Here is a 19632-nt window from a genome sequence, read left to right as displayed (position 1 = left end):
ACCGGCCCACCAGCAATCTCTGGTAAATTTCGTCCGAGTCCAATAGTTTCTTTATCCCGCTTCAGAAAAATTTGTCAATTAATGATCAATATGATAAAAGCTAATCACATGACGCCCTGAAATTTCCGCATTACGTCTCCGTTTCCATATTACGTCATATCTCCTTCAAGGCGTAATATGAAAATCGCGATTCTGTTCGAAGCATTGTAATTGTAAACCAGAAGTCTCTGTCGAGACTGTAGCTCTACTGGTTTGTGCTTATAACATAGGATAAGAAAAGAAGCCACTGCAATCAGACCAAAACTGTAGAAGGAGTGACGTTTTAAAGGAATTTCACAGACATTTCTATTTTTAGTACTAATGGCAACACCTTTCACCGAAATCAAAAACTGATGCACTATTTTATGTACCTTAGTGTAGTCTACTTGTGTGCCAAGTTATATTGAAATCAGACCAAAACTGTACAAGGAGTAGTGTTTTAAAGGAATTTCATAGCAAATTCTATTTTTAGTAACTATGGCAACACAGTTCATCAAAATCAAAAACCGATGCACTATTTTAAGTATCTTAGTGTAGTCTACTTGTGTGCCAAGTGATATTGAAATCAGATCATAACTGTAAGAGGAGTAGTATTTTAAAAGAATTTCACAAAAAAATTCTATTTTTAGTAACCACGGCAACACCGTTCAACGAAATCAAAAACCGATGCACTATTTTAAGTATCTTAGTGTAGTCTACTTGTGTGCCAAGTTATATTGAAATCAGACCAAAACTGTAGAAGGAGTAGTGTTTTAAAGGAATTTCACAGAAAATTCTACGTTTAGTAACCATGGCAACACCGTTCATCGAAATCAAAAACCGATGCACTATTTTATGTATCTTAGTGTAGTCTACTTGTGTGCCAAGTTATATTGATATCAGATCATAACTGTAGGAGGAGTAGCATTTTAAAAGAATTTAAAAAAAAATTCTATTTTTAGTAACCATAGCAACACAGTTCAACGAAATCAAAAACCGATGCACTATATTAAGTATCTTAGTGTAGTCTACTTGTGTGCCAAGTTATATTGAAATCAGATCATAACTGTAGAAGGAGTAGTGTTTTAAAGGAATTTCACAGAAAATTCTATTTTTAGTAACCATGGAAACACCGTTCATCGAAATCAAAAACCGATGCACTGTTTTATGTACCTTAGTGTAGTCTACTTGTGTGCCAAGTTATATTGATATCAGATCATAACTGTAGGAGGAGTTGCATTTTAAAAGAATTTCAAAAAAAAATTCTATTTTTAGTAACCATGGCAACACAGTTCAACGAAATAAAAAACCGATGCACTATATTATGTATCTTAATGTAGTCTACTTATGCGCAAAGTTATATTAAAATAGACCAAAACTGTAGGAGGAGTAGCGTTTTGAAAAATTGTTTACAGACAGACGGACAGCTAGACAGACGGACAGCTAGACAGACGGACGGACAACGGACACCTTACTATCGCATAAGCTCCTCTGGTCTCTGACCAGTAGAGCTAATAAAAATGGTGTTGGATTAAAAGTAATATTTTCATAATATGCGCAAATATCTTTTTTATATTGAAAAAGGTCTTCAGCGGGATAAATTCGTTACACAGTCAGTTAGTGACCTAATACGGATTCATACAGCCTGAGGGTGTAAAATGGAAATCCCTATTGGGCAACGTGAAGCCTGTGTAACAATAATTATCCCTCCTCCCTTTTCCTCTATGGATAAATTATTTTGCCAGGCTGTTCTATGATATCTAGTTTTCTTCATCAGAAATCTGAGCATAAACTCAGGAAATTCAATACAATACTCTACAGACAGTGTCATAATCATAAAATGCAACCCCTAAATCACAAAACAGTAATGATTTTTCAATAGATGACTTTCACATTTACAAAATTTATTCCACTTTGTGGGGTCAATCCGGGGTCAACAGAGTTAAGGCACTGTTTTCCCTCTATAACCTTACCAACTTTATGGGTCAGTATGTTACTTAATAAATAAAATCTGTATGAATATATTGATTATGTTTTTCATGTTGCCCCTCACTCTAACAATACATGTACAGATCGATATAGACCCTTTCACAATAACTGCGGTACTGCTCTTTTGCAGGGCAAAATGATATATTTTGGTGAAATATGACGTAAAAGCAATTGTTTAAATAACGTCATTTAATTATCTATCAACAAAAACTCCGCCAAACATTATTAATTTGCCCTGCAGAAGAGCAGTACCGCAGTTACCGTGAAGGGGCTTATTGTCTGACAACATTTCAAAATCTTAAAAAATATTAACATTCAGTAACTTACAAAGGACAAAGTGGGAAAATTGAGCATTAATTGTGCCTACATAATCTGAGTTTTGTCTATTTTACATATATCTTTAATATTTTGAATCACTTCAAATAGTTGCTAAATTAATAAATTGTCAAACTTTTTGTTAAAAGAATTTTGTGTGAGGGAAAGTCATCATGATGACAACTGATGATATTAGGAAAAGGTAATTGATTAATATTTAAAGTCCAATATGATTTAAAAGAGTAAAAATTAACTTTTTAAATTAACTAATTAGTATCAACTTAATACATATAATGGAAAAAATTGATGAATTTGAGTTGAGTAAATTTGAAAAAAATGCAATGTTCATAAAATATTAATTAAAAGCTTTTAGTAGTTATAGTATGTCTAAGCAAAGATACAATTGTATTTAGCTTACCCTCATATTTTAAAGTTCTAGTCTATTCACAAACATGATCAATCATGTATCCCAATAATTATTATCTTTCAATCAATATTCCCTGATGTCGTCTGTTCTTCAAAAGCAAAACAGGAAGTGGAAATGAAAGGGAAATAACTCTGTAGAGCTGATCTGAGTACTGGTTAATTCCCTTTCAACAATTGATTGTGAACATGTTGTGAGAGCTTACAAGATTATACTTTTTATAATATTTTGATTGTTTTTTAAGTATAAACTCATAACAAATATAAACATTAGTGTAAATAAATTATAAGGAATGACTTAGTTGGTATCCCACACACCCCCCCCCCCCCATTTTATGTCAGGTAAAATATATTCCCGATCATATCCTATTAAGGAATACAGAGATGGAAGATGGACTTGACAAGCCATATGAGTTTAAAATTCAAGTAATTCAGGTAAAAATTTATGGCAAGAATTTCAGTTATGTAGAGCTTAGAGTAAATGTATATTCTTTACATTTATAATCAACAAGGTCTTGAGTATTTTAAAATCAGTAAATTTACAATAACCCCCAAAATTTTGACTTTGCATGGGCTAATTATACAATATCTTAATCTCTTACTTTTTCTGAAGATCAGACAGAATGTTTTGAGTCATGATGGAGATGGACATCTCAGATTTTGTCCAGCCTTGGTATTCCTCAACTACCACCTCCACCTGCTCTTCACTTAATATTTCTAATTCTGAATCGGCTTTTGATTCCTCTTCATGATCCACACACCACACTAAACCTGTCAAGATATGTAAAATATGATACTGTAGATCACTTTATTTTCGCAACACCTTATTTTCGCGAGATAGTCATTGCCTCTTGATTAGCGAGACAAAATTTCCGCGATTTGTGGTAATTGCTCTATATAATCTTAAGGAATATAATACGCGAGAATTAAATTTTCTCGAGCACACTGTCTCGTGTAATTACGCGAAAATAAAGTTCTCGCGAATAAAAAGTGATCTACAGTATAGTGTCTGAGCTTTGAACTACACAGAATAAAAGCAAAAGAGAACTCACTTTTCATACTACCTAAAAGTCTCTGTCAAGACTGTAGCTCTACTGATTCACACTGAAGGAGTGGCATTTTAAAAGTATTTCAAAGAAATTTCTATTTTTAGTCACCAATGTAACACTGTTCAATGAAATAAAACAAGCAAATTCAAAGAATTGTGGTCCCCCTCTTTCGGTGTCTTTGTGGGCGAAATATTATTTTTTAGGGTCAAGGTCAAAAGGTCAAAGTTATTAGTATCACATGTAAGGTCTTGCCACAAAGAATATAAATATTTAAAATATGATAGTCCTAGTTTCTACCGTTCAAAAGTTGTGACCAAGGTTAAAGTTTTTAAAAAGTAGTTAAAACTCCAAGGTCAAGGTCAAAGGGTCAAAGTTCTTGGTATGCAATGAAAGGTCTTTTCACAAGAATAACCTATATGTGAAGTATAAAAGCCATAGCCCTTACTGATTATGGTCAAGGTTATAGGTTTTCATAAGTTTGTAAATTTCCAAGGTCAAGGTCAAAAGGTCAATGTTGTTGGTATCCTATAAAAGGTCTTGTCCCAAAGAATAAATATTTGAAATATGAAAGTCCTAGTACCTACCATTCAAAAGTTATGGCCAAAGTAAAAGTTTGGAATTTTTGAGTAAAAGTTGGTCAAACTCCAAGGTCAAGGTCAAAAGGTCAAATTTGGTGGTACTCAAAGAAAGGTCTTATCACAAGGAATACATATGAAATATGAAAATCATAGCTCCACTAAATCAAAAGTTATGGGCAAGGTTAAAGTTTTTGTGATGGACGGACAGACTGACGGACAGACGAATGAGATTTATTGTCCCCTCACTTTCGCGAAAGCGGGGGACAAAAAAACAATATATATATAACTATCTATCTTAGTGTAGTCTACTTGTTTGCTAAGTTATATTGAAATCAGACCAAAACTGTAAATTTCTCCTGTTCTCAAAAGGCTAATTTTGCCTCTATTTATCCAATTTTTCTCAGAGGAGTCCCCGAAACCCCTTGCAGGAAGGGGTTCTCTCTCCCTACAGTCCTAACCCCTTTCTGTGCTTCCAGCCTCAGTGCAGCCTTTGGCTTCATTTTCTTGTGCCTACACAAATTTTGGGTGCACACTTATTCACTGAACTTTCAGGATAATTATTAATATAGTAGAAACCTACAAGATTTATCATCTTGTAAAAGATTATGACAGCTTTGCCAGGAATTTAAAATAGTCAATTATAACACTTTATAACTTTGCAATATTAACATACCTTCATCAATCTCGTCAGGTTCAATCATGCCTTTGCTCAAAGCGTCTCTTGCTAGTTTCTCTGAGAATCCTGATTCTGTGATGGTGGCAATGAATTTTGCAATCGCGGTGGCCTTTGTCTGACCTTCATCATCTGAATCAACATTCTTTTCCTCCTCTTCTTCATTTGTCAGAACTTCCTGCTCAGCCTCTTTTTGGAAAACATCACCTTTGGCCTTTTTCAGGGCACCAATCAAATCCATCTTTGAACAGTCATGTTTGATAACTGATAAAAGTGGGTAAATAAAATCAGATGGCTCTACCTCGCCTCCCATTAAAACCAGCTCCTTCTGTAAAATCACCATCTGATCAATAGTGAAGAAATTTAAGTGGTGATATTCATCTCTTTTCTGGTCAATATACTTTAGCCACTCTTCTAGACATCCTTCCATGGATTTGGCCAGGTTTGGTATTATGGTGCTAACATCCTCTTCCTCACTTTTCCTGCCCTTCAACTGAGTGCAGCCCTCTCCAGTTCCAAATTTAACAAATGCACACACTTTTCTATCAGGATCACACAGAAATCTTGCTTGCCAGTTAGTAAACAGTACACAGCCAGAGGACACAAGTTTGATGTACACATTGCAAAGTCTTACTATTGCATCGAAAACCTACGGAATTGGAACATAAGTTTAATTAATTATATCATTAGTAAATGAACATGATGAATATAATTCTCTTAAATTCAAGTTTTACATTAATTTAATTTTTTTTTCAAATCAAAATTTGCTTATTTACAGTGTTATTTTGTAAAGTTAAGTTTTAGCAAATAAAGTGAGTTTCTCACAATGGTGAATCTTTCCACATCATATCTACCAAGTTCTGCCTTGCCAGCCACCAGCATAAGTTTGCTCTGGAGTTCTTGGAGCTCTTTAAACTGGTATTTCCTTTGAAGACGAGACCCTTTTTCATCTCTCTGTACATGTAGTTGCAATACATCATCTAGTGTCTGCAAAACACAGATAAGCAGATGAAAAAAATCCATGAATAATACTCAGAAGATGTGAATGCAAATTCTAAAACTTTTTAAATGACAACTACTTGTCTTTATAAAACATACAAATTTGAATACTGTGTTATTCAATATTCATTATTAATTTTAAGGAGGGGGCAGTGAACATCTCTAGAAGAAAATTAAATTCACTTTTCAAACAACTAGGCATGTACATTGTATTAGGCAAGATTTTGGATTACACAATCCAGATTTATAGACAAGTTTTACTGCACATTATCATAGTTACTAGATACACTTTTGTAAACAGTTTACTGTTCTAAAAAGCTCACAGGTTTTTCTTTCTGTAGATTTGGATCAATCTTCCCCACCATGTATATCCCTACAGAGTTGATGGCCTCTGCTTGTCTCATGGACGTCACCTCTACTGAGCCCTGGGCAGACTTTACACTGTTCAGCCACTCCAACTGTCTATTTGTGTCTTTCTATAAAATGAACCCAAACATGCCTCAAAACACTGGCTAAGTATCACCCAACAGTGTTCTGATTTTTTCCCATTGGCAAGTTTATTAAATTGCATAAAAAAGTATTTTGTTGAAGAAAATTTCATCAAATTATTGTGAAACAGATAAAGAAATAAAAATTAAATGAGTATTTCGTGCCCCGGCCTCCTCATTCTCCCCTTAGTCCAACACCCTCCAAATGGACTTAAAGCCCATTCCAATATTAAATTAATGAAAAAAGATAATTCTATTTGCAAGATATCCAAAGACTTTGAAGAACCAAACTGCACATTTTCTTCAATTTGCAAAAACCATCCTTGTCACATCTTTTATGTTATTCAATTTTGGTTGTAACGCATCATTTTATTGGATAAAATAATAATACTTAATCATATATTAACCTGGGTTTCCTACATGACTTCCCTAAAAAATGTTTTTAATCTGCTTGTCGTTACTTTTAAAATAATAAAGAAAATTTAGTACAGATTTTGATTCAATAATTAAAAATAAACTTCTAAATAAGATATCATGTAAATGATTTGTAGAGAAAAAATTAAATGAAGAGGGAGCTTTTAAAAGCTAAATTTTCTTCTGGCTCATGCAGCAGACATACATGTACACCATTGCCAGCCTTCCACAGAAAAAGACCTCATCAGGAAATGAAACTTTAATTTACCTGCAGTAACTGTGTTGAATAGTTCTAGACTTAAACCATAAGTTTAAATTATAAATTAATATACAATTTATATGACCTTATTAAATATCTCAATTCAGATAAAAACAATGTAAAAACAAGAAATATTTGTAGAACACTTATGTCTCCCACCCCCAAAGAATTGGAATTTTTCTAAGTCCAAAGGGCATAACTCTGTCTCAAATTGCTCAATTGTACCCAAAACAGAACTTAATTGCCCATGATAAATCTGTATGTGCAATCTCTGCAAATTAAGAAAATGAATTGATACTGCAAATAAAAGTCCAAGGGGCATAACTCTGGCAAAAATTGCTTGATCGTACCCAAAACAAATCTTGACTTAGATATTCTTATGATAAAACTGTATACCAAATTTCATTTCAGCATGTGCAATGGTTGTTATTGAACAGCAACCTAGTGGATCAAAATATAAACCGACAGACAGCAACAAAGCAATACGCCCTCCCTTCTTCGAAGGGAGGTATAACTATATAAACCTAGGTCATAATTTTGTTTGCGGGAAAATTCGACAAAATTGAAAGTATATTTTTTCACCAGTTTTGTTGGTAGATGTGGATCAGCCTTGAGCTCTTTCCAGACGACTTGGCATTTCTCTAAAAACTTGGAGTAATCACACTGGTCATCCAAGTTGAAAATCAGTGGAGCATATCCAGTCGTGGCAGCATGCAGGAATTTGACCTTTGCGACCTCCATGTCACCTTCACCAGCAGAAATACTTGCAAGTTCAACAAACACTTTTAACTCCTTCAAACCTTGCAAAGAGAATTAACATTCATTTTGAATTTCAAATCAAACATGGTTCCTTTGTATAATATGTCCAATAGGCAATGATGACTTGGCCCTGAGTGCCAAGTAAAAGTTAAATTTGAAGCATTTTACCAGTATATGTTGACGTCTCCATTACTCCATTATTATGAGCAAAAAAAAACCCTTTATGGGACAAATAACAAAATACAACTAGATGCGTTCTTGTTGCTAATGCAACAATTAAGCAGGTCTTCCAACCAGCTTTTCTCTAGAGTTCTATGCTGTGTCATCCCATGAAATAGATTTTAGAATGTATTTGTTCGTTTACATTCATTTACTGTAGTCTCTCAACATAGATCTTAATTATTAAAGTTATTTCTCAAAATATAGCTTTTAAAAATCGGCAAAACCTTCCATACATGTTATAAAAGAGAAAGAAGTTATTTGCCTCTGAAAAAAGACAAAAACAAAGAAAAAATTTTTGGGAACGCCCCAAGCGGGATTTGAACCTACGTCAGTGGGACAAAGTTTGGTTCGGTCATATCTTTGCAATAGATACACGCATGAAGAAAATGAAAACATATTTAGATATCTTTGAAAACACTCTATAAAGCCTGTAAATCTGAAAGAAAAATATTGAAGGAAGTCAGAAGACCTAAATAAATCAATTAATCCCTCTATGTGCTGAACACCCTTAAGTTTAATCCTTATACTTTTAAAGAAAACTTTCTCATTAGTTTTGTCTCTTATGCTTCATAGATTAAAAAAAAATATTCTTCAATAATTCCCTCCTACTTAATTTTTAATATCATATTTCACAATTATCTCTCTTGGTTTCTCTAGGGCAAGTTTGGATAAAATTTGTCCATTAATCATGGTAATTTTGAGGAGTAAAAATATGATTTAGGCTTTATATCAAGAATTTGGGCAACTAAGGTTCTAATTAATTATACATTTATCAAATTGTACTTCGAATTCATTTAAAGAATCAAAATACTTTGCACATCTCCTCTTTCATCTTACATTAAATTAAGATTTCAATAAATCTTACTTTCCATTGATGTTCTTAACCATTCAATAAGCTGTTTACAGTTGATAAATTCCTCTAGGCACTTTGCTTCCTCTTCTCCGATTCCCTTTAGAACATTACATGCCTCTATCAACGATGTATTAAATTCACTCATTCTGGCATCTAAGTCTGTTCCCTGCACCTACAAAACTTAGTCATAAGTTATGGCTGCAGAAAAAGTCACACATAATAAGCAACTAGTATATAAGGTATTAGTGATAACTGTACAATAGATTAGCTTAAGGTTCATAAACCCTCTGCTCACTCATATAAAATGTTGTTTGGACCTTAATCAATTATGATTTTCCAAAAGAAAAGTATTTTTTAAGTAAAATACAAACAATTATAGCAAAGCTTGCGGGGCAAAATTGGACTAAAGAGACACTTCAACTTGGAAAATCTATAAAGGAATAATAGGCACATATGTCATCTTAATGACTCATTAAGAGTTATCTCTCTTATCAGAGTATCGATGTACCTTAATTTGATATTTTTCTTGTTTGAATGACATCAATTCAAAACAAGAGACCCAGGGGCCACTTTGCTCACCTGAATACTTGTAATAAAAAGTTTATGTAGTATAATTCACAACATCAACACGACAATGACAGACAACAGACAAATTTCAATCAGAAAAGATCTTTAGAGCCTTGCGGTTAAGTGTGCTAAAAATTCTTATATGACATCATTTTACATTTGTTATATGTTTTGTAAGTATTAATTTACAATCTAATAAAATTATTTTCAAAATAATAAAAGAAAAATTTTTTTAAAATAAGTAATTACCATTTCCACAATCATCTTGATGGGTTCAAAGTTACCCTTCAAATTGTACTCTCTGACAACCCTAAGTATAACATTGGCTCCCGTGACACACTGCTCAAGTTCTCTGTTTTGCTGTACTTGCTGTAGGCGTTCCTTTATCCAGCCTTTTTTGCCCTCAGGTAAATGTGATAACTGCTGTTCTAAATTATCAATGGACACATTTCTAAAATGGTCTTGAAATTCCTTGAAAGTAATGTCCCCAGTGGCAATACGCTTGCTGAGCTTTAACCAAGCTGGGTACACGACCTGCCAAACATTTTCCATGACTTCATCAACTGTCAGAGGGCTTCCCTTTCTTTTCTCTGTCTGCCTCCCTTGCTCAGCCCACATATTCAAAAAGAGAGATCCTTGGGATAACCTGAAAAAAATCCATGCAATTCCAAATAGTAATAAGAGGAACCCTTGACCCTGGGGCTACAAATTTTAAATTTTTGGAAGAGGCACCCCTGATCATCATTAATTACTGGTACTTTGTTTTTTTTAATACCAAGAAGCAGAGGAGAAGACATCAAAATCGTTACTGCATTTCTGCATAAAATTTAAAGAGCCTCATTACTGAACCACTGACCTTGGGGTACCTTATATTCACAATTCTGGAAGAGGCACCCTTGCTCCTCATAACCATGCACTTGTCTAATACATTTCCACATCTTGATGACGTACCTTTTAAGATCTGCCAACACTGCCTGCATGTCCGGGGACAAGTTGAAGGCTATTACCACTGGATCGTAAGCTTCTTTATCTGCCACCTTCTCTATAAAGGCGGGTTTGCAAACTTCACACAACTTTCTGTCATCTAGCTGTAAAAATTCTTCCATCTTTCTATCAATGTCTGTCAAATCCACTGCAAAGTAAAATTACATATCTTTATTTTAGAGTTCTCTGGTTGTATTGATTAATGAAGTCAACTACATGTAGTATTCCTTTTTTAAATTGGAACTACATTGCACTTGGAACTTGAAAATTAATACTTAGTCAATTGAAAATTTATGAATCTCTCAGTCTAAATCTACATTTGCAATATTTTACCTTGCTAGCTTAAACAAATTTCTATGAGGAATAACATTTAGAGAAAGAAATATTCTCTGAGAAATGAAAAGACAAAACACTTTCCTCACACATCACCTGATTTCTCTTTAAATAATAGGTAGTTAATAATCAAATACACGAGTTGGCATTACAGTCAAATATTGTAATAATTACCATTGAAGTGTTGACACATTTGGACCAGGATACCAACATTTGTTTTCACTTCTTCAAATTTCCTGACTTCTTTACACCTCAGAACCAAAGAATCTCTCACCAAAGACTGATCTAAATCTTCATTTCTTTCACACTTCCAAATGATGGAGTTAGCTCGCAAAAAAGTCTCCACAGACTCATTGATCAATTCAATGTCTCCTACACAAATCGTTCCTGTTAGCAGTTTGTTCAGCAAATCTTTTAGCAGGGTAGCAGCTTGAGTGAAATGAGTTTGACAATCACCAGTCAAAACGTCTGACTTCTCTCTTTGATCTGTAAATAAGATTTGATACTTGAAACATTGAAAAGTGACATGCACTTAAGCAAAACTGAGTTTTGGAGACTTGATTTCATCCTAATTTTAAGTTGATTGTACATTTGTTTGTTTGATAACGACTCTCTCTCAAGAATTTTTTCACTCATATGGAGACACCACCATGCACATGCTGGTGGAGAGCTGCAAGTTTTGTCCTATACTTGGCACTTACAGCCATTGAGCTGTGAGATATCTTTTTCATGCTAGCACCTACATGTATTTCGACAAGGGAAATCAGTTTATATGGTCTCATCCAAAGGACCAGTTACCACTACCCACAGTGGGATTCGAACACGCAACATAAGGATTAAGTCCTTACTCTGCAACTCTAGAGCAGATGCTTTAACCACTGGGCCAAGCGGGAAACTGATTGTACATTTTGTATATAATTTGCCTTAAATTTCCATAAAGATGCTTAATTTTTTGAACATTGAGAAAAAGACTACTTTCTTATCAATTAACATAGCTTAAAATTTGTTTTAATTACTTACAAAACATTTCTAAGAAATGTACAAAAGGTTTCCATGACAATGTGAATTTCAGAATAGCTCTTGGTTTGGTCTCACACAACTGGTTCTTCTCCCAAGATCTCTCAAACAGTCTTGATAACATACTGCCATATTTTGTTGCTCCTGGACCACTCATTATCCTGTCCTCACATATATATCCTTTATCTAGTGCCTGTATACAAAGATCAGAATTTTTTTCAAGTCTTAAAGTTAAAAATGTCATATTTTTAAGTCCATTATACTGTAGACATACTTTTTTCTACGGGGTTCTAATTCCACAGAATCTAAATTTCTGTTTAATCTGCAGGTAGAAAATTACGCGGATTTTCTAGACTGTCGCTATATGCCTTACATTTACATTTAGTACGCTTGGACAAATTTCCGCGGATTATTTGTGACCGCGTACATAGCGTAAATTAAAACCACGCAGATAAAAGTACTTCTACAGTATTTCAAATAACCATTGGTCATGTTGGTATACCATGTTCCCTTTGTTACTTTAATGCATATAATCTTAAAAATGTAACTTAATTACCATAGAAAAAATGTGTCCAATTTCTGCTGCAGAGTCTTATAATTCCCATATCAAAAAGTTTTAAAATGTGTTTGGGAATTGGCTTTAGATGAAATAGTTTTTTTTCAAAAAAAAAAAAATAATGATTACATAAAAATTTCTTTTGTCATAGCCTCATGCAAAAGGAATATTTCTACTGATAGCTTGGATTTACATACCTGTGTTACTGACAAACAAAGAGATGATATAAGCTAAATATAACTTTACTATGCATGATCATAGGAAACAATGTTTGCACCAACTCCACTCCATGAAATCTACTGGGTTTTCCTTTGCTTAGTTAACACCTGCTGTGGATTAACACCCTTCCCCGCAGTCACGCATTTTAACGCATATACCATTTCCTATTTCTAACGCAAAATCATGCATTTACCGTTTCCCCGCAATCATGCATTTTCACCCACTTTAAAAAGTTCATTTAATCTCTAATTTATTGCCAAATTCCAACTATTTAATACTTTCTTGAATCTCATAAAATAAGAATGGTTATTTTCTAATTAAAATATTTTTTCAGAATATTATTTACGCTAAACTTTAGAGAAATTTGTACCCCGCTATAAAATGCTTGTGGGGAAATGGTAAAGTAATATTTCTATGATGCCAGGATTCATTGTATATTGCATAGCAATTCTGTAAGTTGTACAGTCCAGTCCAATACGAAAATTCGTAATATTACAAGTTATCGTAATATAAAACTTATATTACAATTTTTCGTAATGTAGTAAAATTACGAATACGCGTAATATACAGTGGCTGGAACGTTATTGTTGACAAACCAATCGTGTAGAATCATTCGTGTATCGTGAGTAATCTTAAAAAGTTTCTTTAAACGTGCAAGATCGTTCGTGTATCAGACTCAATCGTGTGCGTTTTTAATCGTGCGAGATCGTGCGTTTAGAATCGTGTAAATTTCGTTTTGTAAGTTTTTATCGGAATGTTATTTGTAAAATAAGCATTTCCCTTGTTTGTTTTTCTTAATTTATTAATTAAAATCCAAATAAAATGAAAAAGCGCAATTTACATGATAGAATGCAGAACGAACTAATTATGGCCCGTAAACAAGCAATATAGTAATTCATACAATATTAAGTTCTCGTCAAATACGGCAATCGATATTGTGATAAACCGTACTTAGATCTTTAACGCCTTTTTGAAAAATCTGATTTTAATTATTATTTACTTATTATTGTGGTCAAGATAATCTTGAAATCAATTCATTGAAAATAAATATATTTTTTTACAAAGAAATAAACATTTCTCAATGCTTACAGAACTAGTTAATGGACAATTATACATGGACACGGCATGATTTTCGGGAGTTTTGATTATCTGTGTTCATCTCTTGAGCCTATTTGTGATTAATTAATTTTAAATTTCTGCAAATAAAAAAGTTTAATAATTGGCAAGTTTATCAGACATTGAATCAGTGGAAACATAAGGATAAAATTTGTAATTATGATTTAAGCCATTCCATGCTGCCATTTTTATTCAATCGTATCCCCCTTTCTGCATATCATGATATCCAATTCAATCAAATATACGACCCACATACATGTACATCATCTAATAGAACGAACAAAACCCGTGTTTTTTGATCAGAGAATTACCTTAGAAATAATTATTTTTAATCTAAAATATTAAGTCACGGCTACTGATAGCACGCGGTCAGTTTGGTCAGATACGCCTATCAGAAAGCATGGAAATTCAAGAAGAAAGTACCGCCAGCGATAGGTGAGTGAACAATTTCATTTATTATTCTTTTATAGGAATTTTCCCAAAGATAAGACCAATTTTCCAGTAAATTTCAATATTCGGTGAAGCATGTCGCATTGGTCTATATCACCCGAACTTCCTACTTTTCTTGCGAAGTGTACCCTAAAAATTACATCCTCGTCTCATAACTTAACTGTTCGTGCAATTCTTATTGAAATACACAGACATTGAAATCTCAGTAGGAGTGGTACAAGTTATCGCCCGTGACATCTCGTATTAAACGTCATACTTTGCTACCCGCCACTCAATTTCTTGCAATGCTTGAATTTGTCTTGGATTACGAAAACTCGTAATATAGTCTCTAACATCTGCTATATTACACGTATTCGTAATTTAACTACATTACGAAAAATTGTAATATAAGTTTTAAATTACGATAACTTGTAATATTACGCTTTCTCGTAATATTACGTTTTTTTCATAATATTACGAATTTTCGTATTGGACTGGACTGTTGCAAAGAGTAAACAGTCTGGGTCAATTTATGACTGTTTCCAGTGATGTAAATATATTTGTCACCACCTACTGAAAGTTCACAGTTCATGAAAATAAATTGAAATATATTGTACCTGGAATGCATAGGCACCAAGAATTTCCTGCACGACTGCACAAAACTCTTCTGTACCACTGCAGTATATTTCCACCAAGTCTTCTCTGGTTGATGGTGTCTGGAGATAAAAAGAAGATATAACTGCTTAACCTCTAATAACAGAATCACAATACATCAATACATCAATTTTTAAAAGATACTTTTATTAATTATTATCTTTAACATAAAATTGACCTTTCTGTCAAGAGTGGCTTGCAAGTTGTTCTTCAGCTCATTCATAAGGGCATTCTTCACTGCAGTTCCGTCAGGGAGTTCAATTGACAACACTCGATTCCATACCTTTAACAATTTGAGAAATACAAACTATTCATTTTGCTGAAAAACCAAGTAGTTCTACTGCAAATATTTTTTTTAATGACCCCTCCCAACCTTCCCCAACCTGAATATTTCATGTAAACAGTTATATTTCAAAAAGTCACTATCCTGCATTATAAGGAGAAATTGACAGTTAACTACACATTCTTCACTTAGAACATTAGATGCACACACTGAATCAACACTATATGCAGAGTATTTAATGCAGAAAAGAATGGATTCCTAAGATCATTTGCATTGAGTTTGTAATCTGTCAAACAGCCAAACAGTTTACAATTAATCTGCCAAATTTCATTCAGTATCCCTTTTTACAAATTTCACAGAAGATATATTTTAGGTCATAAACAATTATAAATAATATTGCTTTTGAGGTATGCAGGCTCATTGCAGAAAGAACAAGATGCATTTGTGATACACTATGCACCAAGCGGCAACAAAGTTTGAAAAAAGCTATTTTTAGCATATGGGTCACAGTCAAGGTCACAAGGTAATTGATCCTGGTGTCACATTTGAAAGAAATGAGTATGCATTCTAAACATGAAGTCTTCATCTCTTGTGATTCAAAAGTTATGCAAAGGCTTTTAAAAAGCTATTTTTAGCATATAGGTCACAGTCATTGACCTTGGTGTCATTTGAAAACAAGAGGCCCATGGGCCACATCGCTCACCTGAGATGCTTTGACCATTCTGTTCTTTACCAGATTTCCCCCTTGTTATACATAATGCATCCCCACCCTACCCCACTGATCATAATTTAGACATTTTGAAATCTACACTACCCCATGATCCTTCCATGGGCACATATGTTTCAGCTTTTTTGGCCCAGTGGTTCCTGAGAAGAAGATTTTCAAAGATTTTTCCTATATATTTCTATGTAAAACTTTAATTCCCTATAATGGCCCCACCCTTCCCCCGGGGGTCATGATTCCTACAATTTAGAATTTACACTATACCAAAATGCTTCCACATAAGCTTCACTTTTTCCGGCCCAGTGGTTCTTGATTTTCAAAGATTTTTCCTATATATTTTTAGAACTATATAAAACTTTGATTCCCCATTGTGGCCCCGCCCTACCCCTAGGGGTCATAATTTGAACAAACTTGAATCTACACTACCTGAGGATGTTTCCCCATAAGTTTCATCTTTCCTGGCACAGTGGTTCTTGAGAAGAAGATTTTTAAAATATGCCACCAAATTTTCATTAATTCACAATTATCTCCCCTTGAATGAGGGCGTGGCCCTTCATTTGAACAAACTTGAATCCCCTTTACCCAAGGATGCTTTGTGGCAAGTTTGGTTGAAATTGGCCCAGGGGTTCTTGAGAAGTCGAAAATGTGAAAAGTTTACAGCTAGACAGACGGATGCCGGACAAAATGTGATCAGAAAAGCTCACTTTAGCTTTCAGCTCAGGTGAGCTAAAAATGGTGCAATCGTATCCAAAACAGAACTTGACCTAGATATTCATCTGATATATCTGCATATAAATTTTTTCAGTATGGGCAACAGTTGTGAAGAAAATGAATGGAAACTATGTGAACCGACAGGCCGACAAACCGAACGAAGCAATATGCCCTCTCTTCTACGAAGGGGGGCATAAAAAGTGAATTTTATTGAAAGCTCCCAGCAGTATGTATCAGCAAATGGAGATTGATAAAAATATTCAAAAATGATTAAGAAACTATGAAAAAAGGAGGTCAAAGAAAAGGTCAATGTAAAAAATGCTGCTGCGGTTAAAAAGCTTACATCAGTATGTATCAGCATATGAAGTTTGATTACAGTAACTAAATGAATGGTTTCTTTAAAACCAAGCTATACACCAATTCAAAGAAAATAGAAGTCAAGGTCAAAGGAACAGCCAAGATCAAAAATATTGATGCAGTTGAATAGTTTTCATCAGTATGCATCAACATATGAAGTTTGGTTACACTGTCTTGAATGGCATCATTAAAACTGAGCTAAACACTAGTTTAAGAAAAGTGATGTCAAGGTCAAAGGAAAGTCAAGGTCAATAAATGTTCATGTAATTGCATACCTTTTTCAATATCTGTCAGCATATGAAGTTTGATAAAAATATCTTTGAACAGTTTCTTTGAAACTGATCTAGAATGAAATTTGAAATGTGCTAAAAATGACAAACACTAGATGCCCCAGCCATATTCATGAGCATGTCTCCCACCATTGAAGGGGAGATACATGTAGAACAATGCTGGGATCAATTTAGTATTTAGGAGCAGAATTTAATGCTGATATTCTATACTAGCTTACCTTCAGATCCTCTTGCACAGTGTACAAAAAATTGAAGCTGTCAAGCCAAACAGTTATCCATGTTCTCTTATCATCCATGGAAGTTAAATGGACATCTTTATCTTTCTTTGAAAAGTTCTTCAATTCTTCACAGTCCTGTGTTACCAATTTCTCAAATGCTGCTAGTGACACCATGTAAGCCTCAACTGTTCTGGCCATGAGACCAGTCAGCCTGCGATGCTTAGAGTAAGCTACAGTGACTAAATCTCCACCAATTCTTACACACAAGTAAGCACTGCTTAACATGTTATGAGTGCTGTAAAATAATTTTAATCAAAAGTGAAACTTTGACTTAATTTTAAACAATGTACATGTATAAACCTATACATGTAATAATCAGAACATCTTTTCCTTTTTATAAATCCCCTCCCCCCTACATTACATGTACCACTACACTGCAAGAATCACAAGTCATTTTCAGTGCACTGTTTAAGCATAACATGTACAGAACATGAGATTTATTTGAATTTAAACAATCACAAAGTAGTTAACTTGATTAATATGTATTAAAGTAAATTCTCATACAGCCTGAGGTTGAGGTACATGTAATGACTGTATATTAAACTACCAGGTTTGTAAAAGAAAGGCTTAGGATGAACATAGGGCATAATACAGACACAAAAAAAAACCAACATAAATAAAAGCACTACAGAAAACTCATTTTTCATATAAAAAGAATGAATTGATACAAACATTTCTTGAGCATCTTTCTCCCAGTATTCTCTAATCTGTGCGGTAACAACTTCTAGACACTCATATACAGTCTGAAAAAAGAACAAAAAATCCCTGAGAGATACAACCTTTGTATGTAGTAAAAAGATTAAAATAATGAACAATAATTATTCTGTTTATTTCTAGAATGTAAAGTTTTTTTTTTTTTACTAATTTTCTGCTTTAATTAACCAACAGACAACTGTTCTTATTAATTTCCTGAGCCTGGAAAAAATGGATCTCATTTTCAAGTTGAATTCTTTATCTTGCAAGCCTTTTTTTTTAAATATTTTGTAGTTATATATTATTTAAAAAGGCTTGCAGGATAAGAACTGTATTTGGCTATTATGCTGTACTTGGCTATTATGTTGACTATTAACAGGCAAGCATAAACTCTCATTTTAATTTTACTTGAAAAGCTTGATTAAAATTGTCACATCCAAGAAAAGAAATTAATATACAATGATTAGCAATTTCTTACTGGAGAAAATATATTTATTAAATCATAAATCATGATTTTACATGATATATTGGGATATTTTATTAGTTTATAATTATAATAATTAAATACCTTTCGCTTTGAATCACCATCAAAATGCTCTATATAAGTATTAAAGAAGTAATAGAGCCCAGCCAAGGTCACTTCTGGTGGTAAAACTTTGGTTTTGACTACGTCAAGCTTGTCAAATTGTAAAACGGCCATAAAAGACCTTGGTAGATAAAAGTCTATCTCAAACATAGGTTCCAGCTTCCTCATTATAACACCTGGTTCTCTGTAAAATAGTTTTTTAAAATAAATAAATCTTTAAGTTACATGCATCTTAATTAAAAGAGATTTGACTTTAGACTTCATTCATATTCATAAGGAAATGTGATAAGGTTCATGATATGAATAACAAATACTCAGATTCCATTTATTGGTGATTATGTTTGTATTGTTGGTTCGCATATTAATGCATGCAAGGCCATTTCTCACGAGTGACTCGGACAGCGATCCTGAAATATCTCAGAGAATGCTTGAAAATTCCAAAATTAGGGTGAATTCACCATGGATCGGACACCCTTGTACTTCAACAAGTTCTAGCAATATCGCTACTGACGGAAAGTTATCAAAATGGAGATTAAGATTTAGTGTGTGATCGAAATATAAATTTGGGACACAATTATTTATTTTTTATTGAGGAAATATTATCAAAAATCAAGTTTTTAAAAATTGCCTAGAATTCACCATGTACCTGACATTATTTACTATGCATCGGAAAGTCAGTATTTGGACAGCGAAAATATCATACCTTTATCATAGTGCTTTATAAATATAATCCTTAATATGGATATACTTTTATATTTTACCTAAGAAATAACCCTCAGATTAAATTTATTTGACG

The 19632-nt window shown here is 33.5% G+C and overlaps 1 protein-coding gene across 1 annotated transcript in view; it reads right to left on the bottom strand.

Moving 5' to 3' along the window:
- LOC134252694 (E3 ubiquitin-protein ligase rnf213-alpha-like) overlaps positions 1 to 19632 on the bottom strand; it is an 88641-nt gene that overhangs the window by 45965 nt on the left and 23044 nt on the right. Inside the window, 15 exon segments of the mRNA XM_062735232.1 lie at positions 3348 to 3516; positions 5046 to 5694; positions 5871 to 6032; positions 6368 to 6520; positions 7788 to 8005; positions 9052 to 9211; positions 9856 to 10252; positions 10558 to 10738; positions 11098 to 11409; positions 11944 to 12133; positions 14878 to 14976; positions 15093 to 15197; positions 17498 to 17792; positions 18230 to 18300; positions 18819 to 19020. Coding sequence (XP_062591216.1) covers positions 3348 to 3516; positions 5046 to 5694; positions 5871 to 6032; positions 6368 to 6520; positions 7788 to 8005; positions 9052 to 9211; positions 9856 to 10252; positions 10558 to 10738; positions 11098 to 11409; positions 11944 to 12133; positions 14878 to 14976; positions 15093 to 15197; positions 17498 to 17792; positions 18230 to 18300; positions 18819 to 19020 — 3363 coding nt within the window.

The sequence above is a fragment of the Saccostrea cucullata genome, unplaced genomic scaffold (assembly GCF_032062105.1).
Source record: "Saccostrea cucullata isolate Sc308-1 unplaced genomic scaffold, CSIRO_AGI_Scuc_v1 ctg1956, whole genome shotgun sequence".
In the NCBI taxonomy this organism is placed as follows: Eukaryota; Metazoa; Mollusca; class Bivalvia; order Ostreida; family Ostreidae; genus Saccostrea; species Saccostrea cuccullata.
Note: the sequence above shows the minus strand (reverse complement) of the source record. Positions and strands in the feature narration are given on the sequence as shown.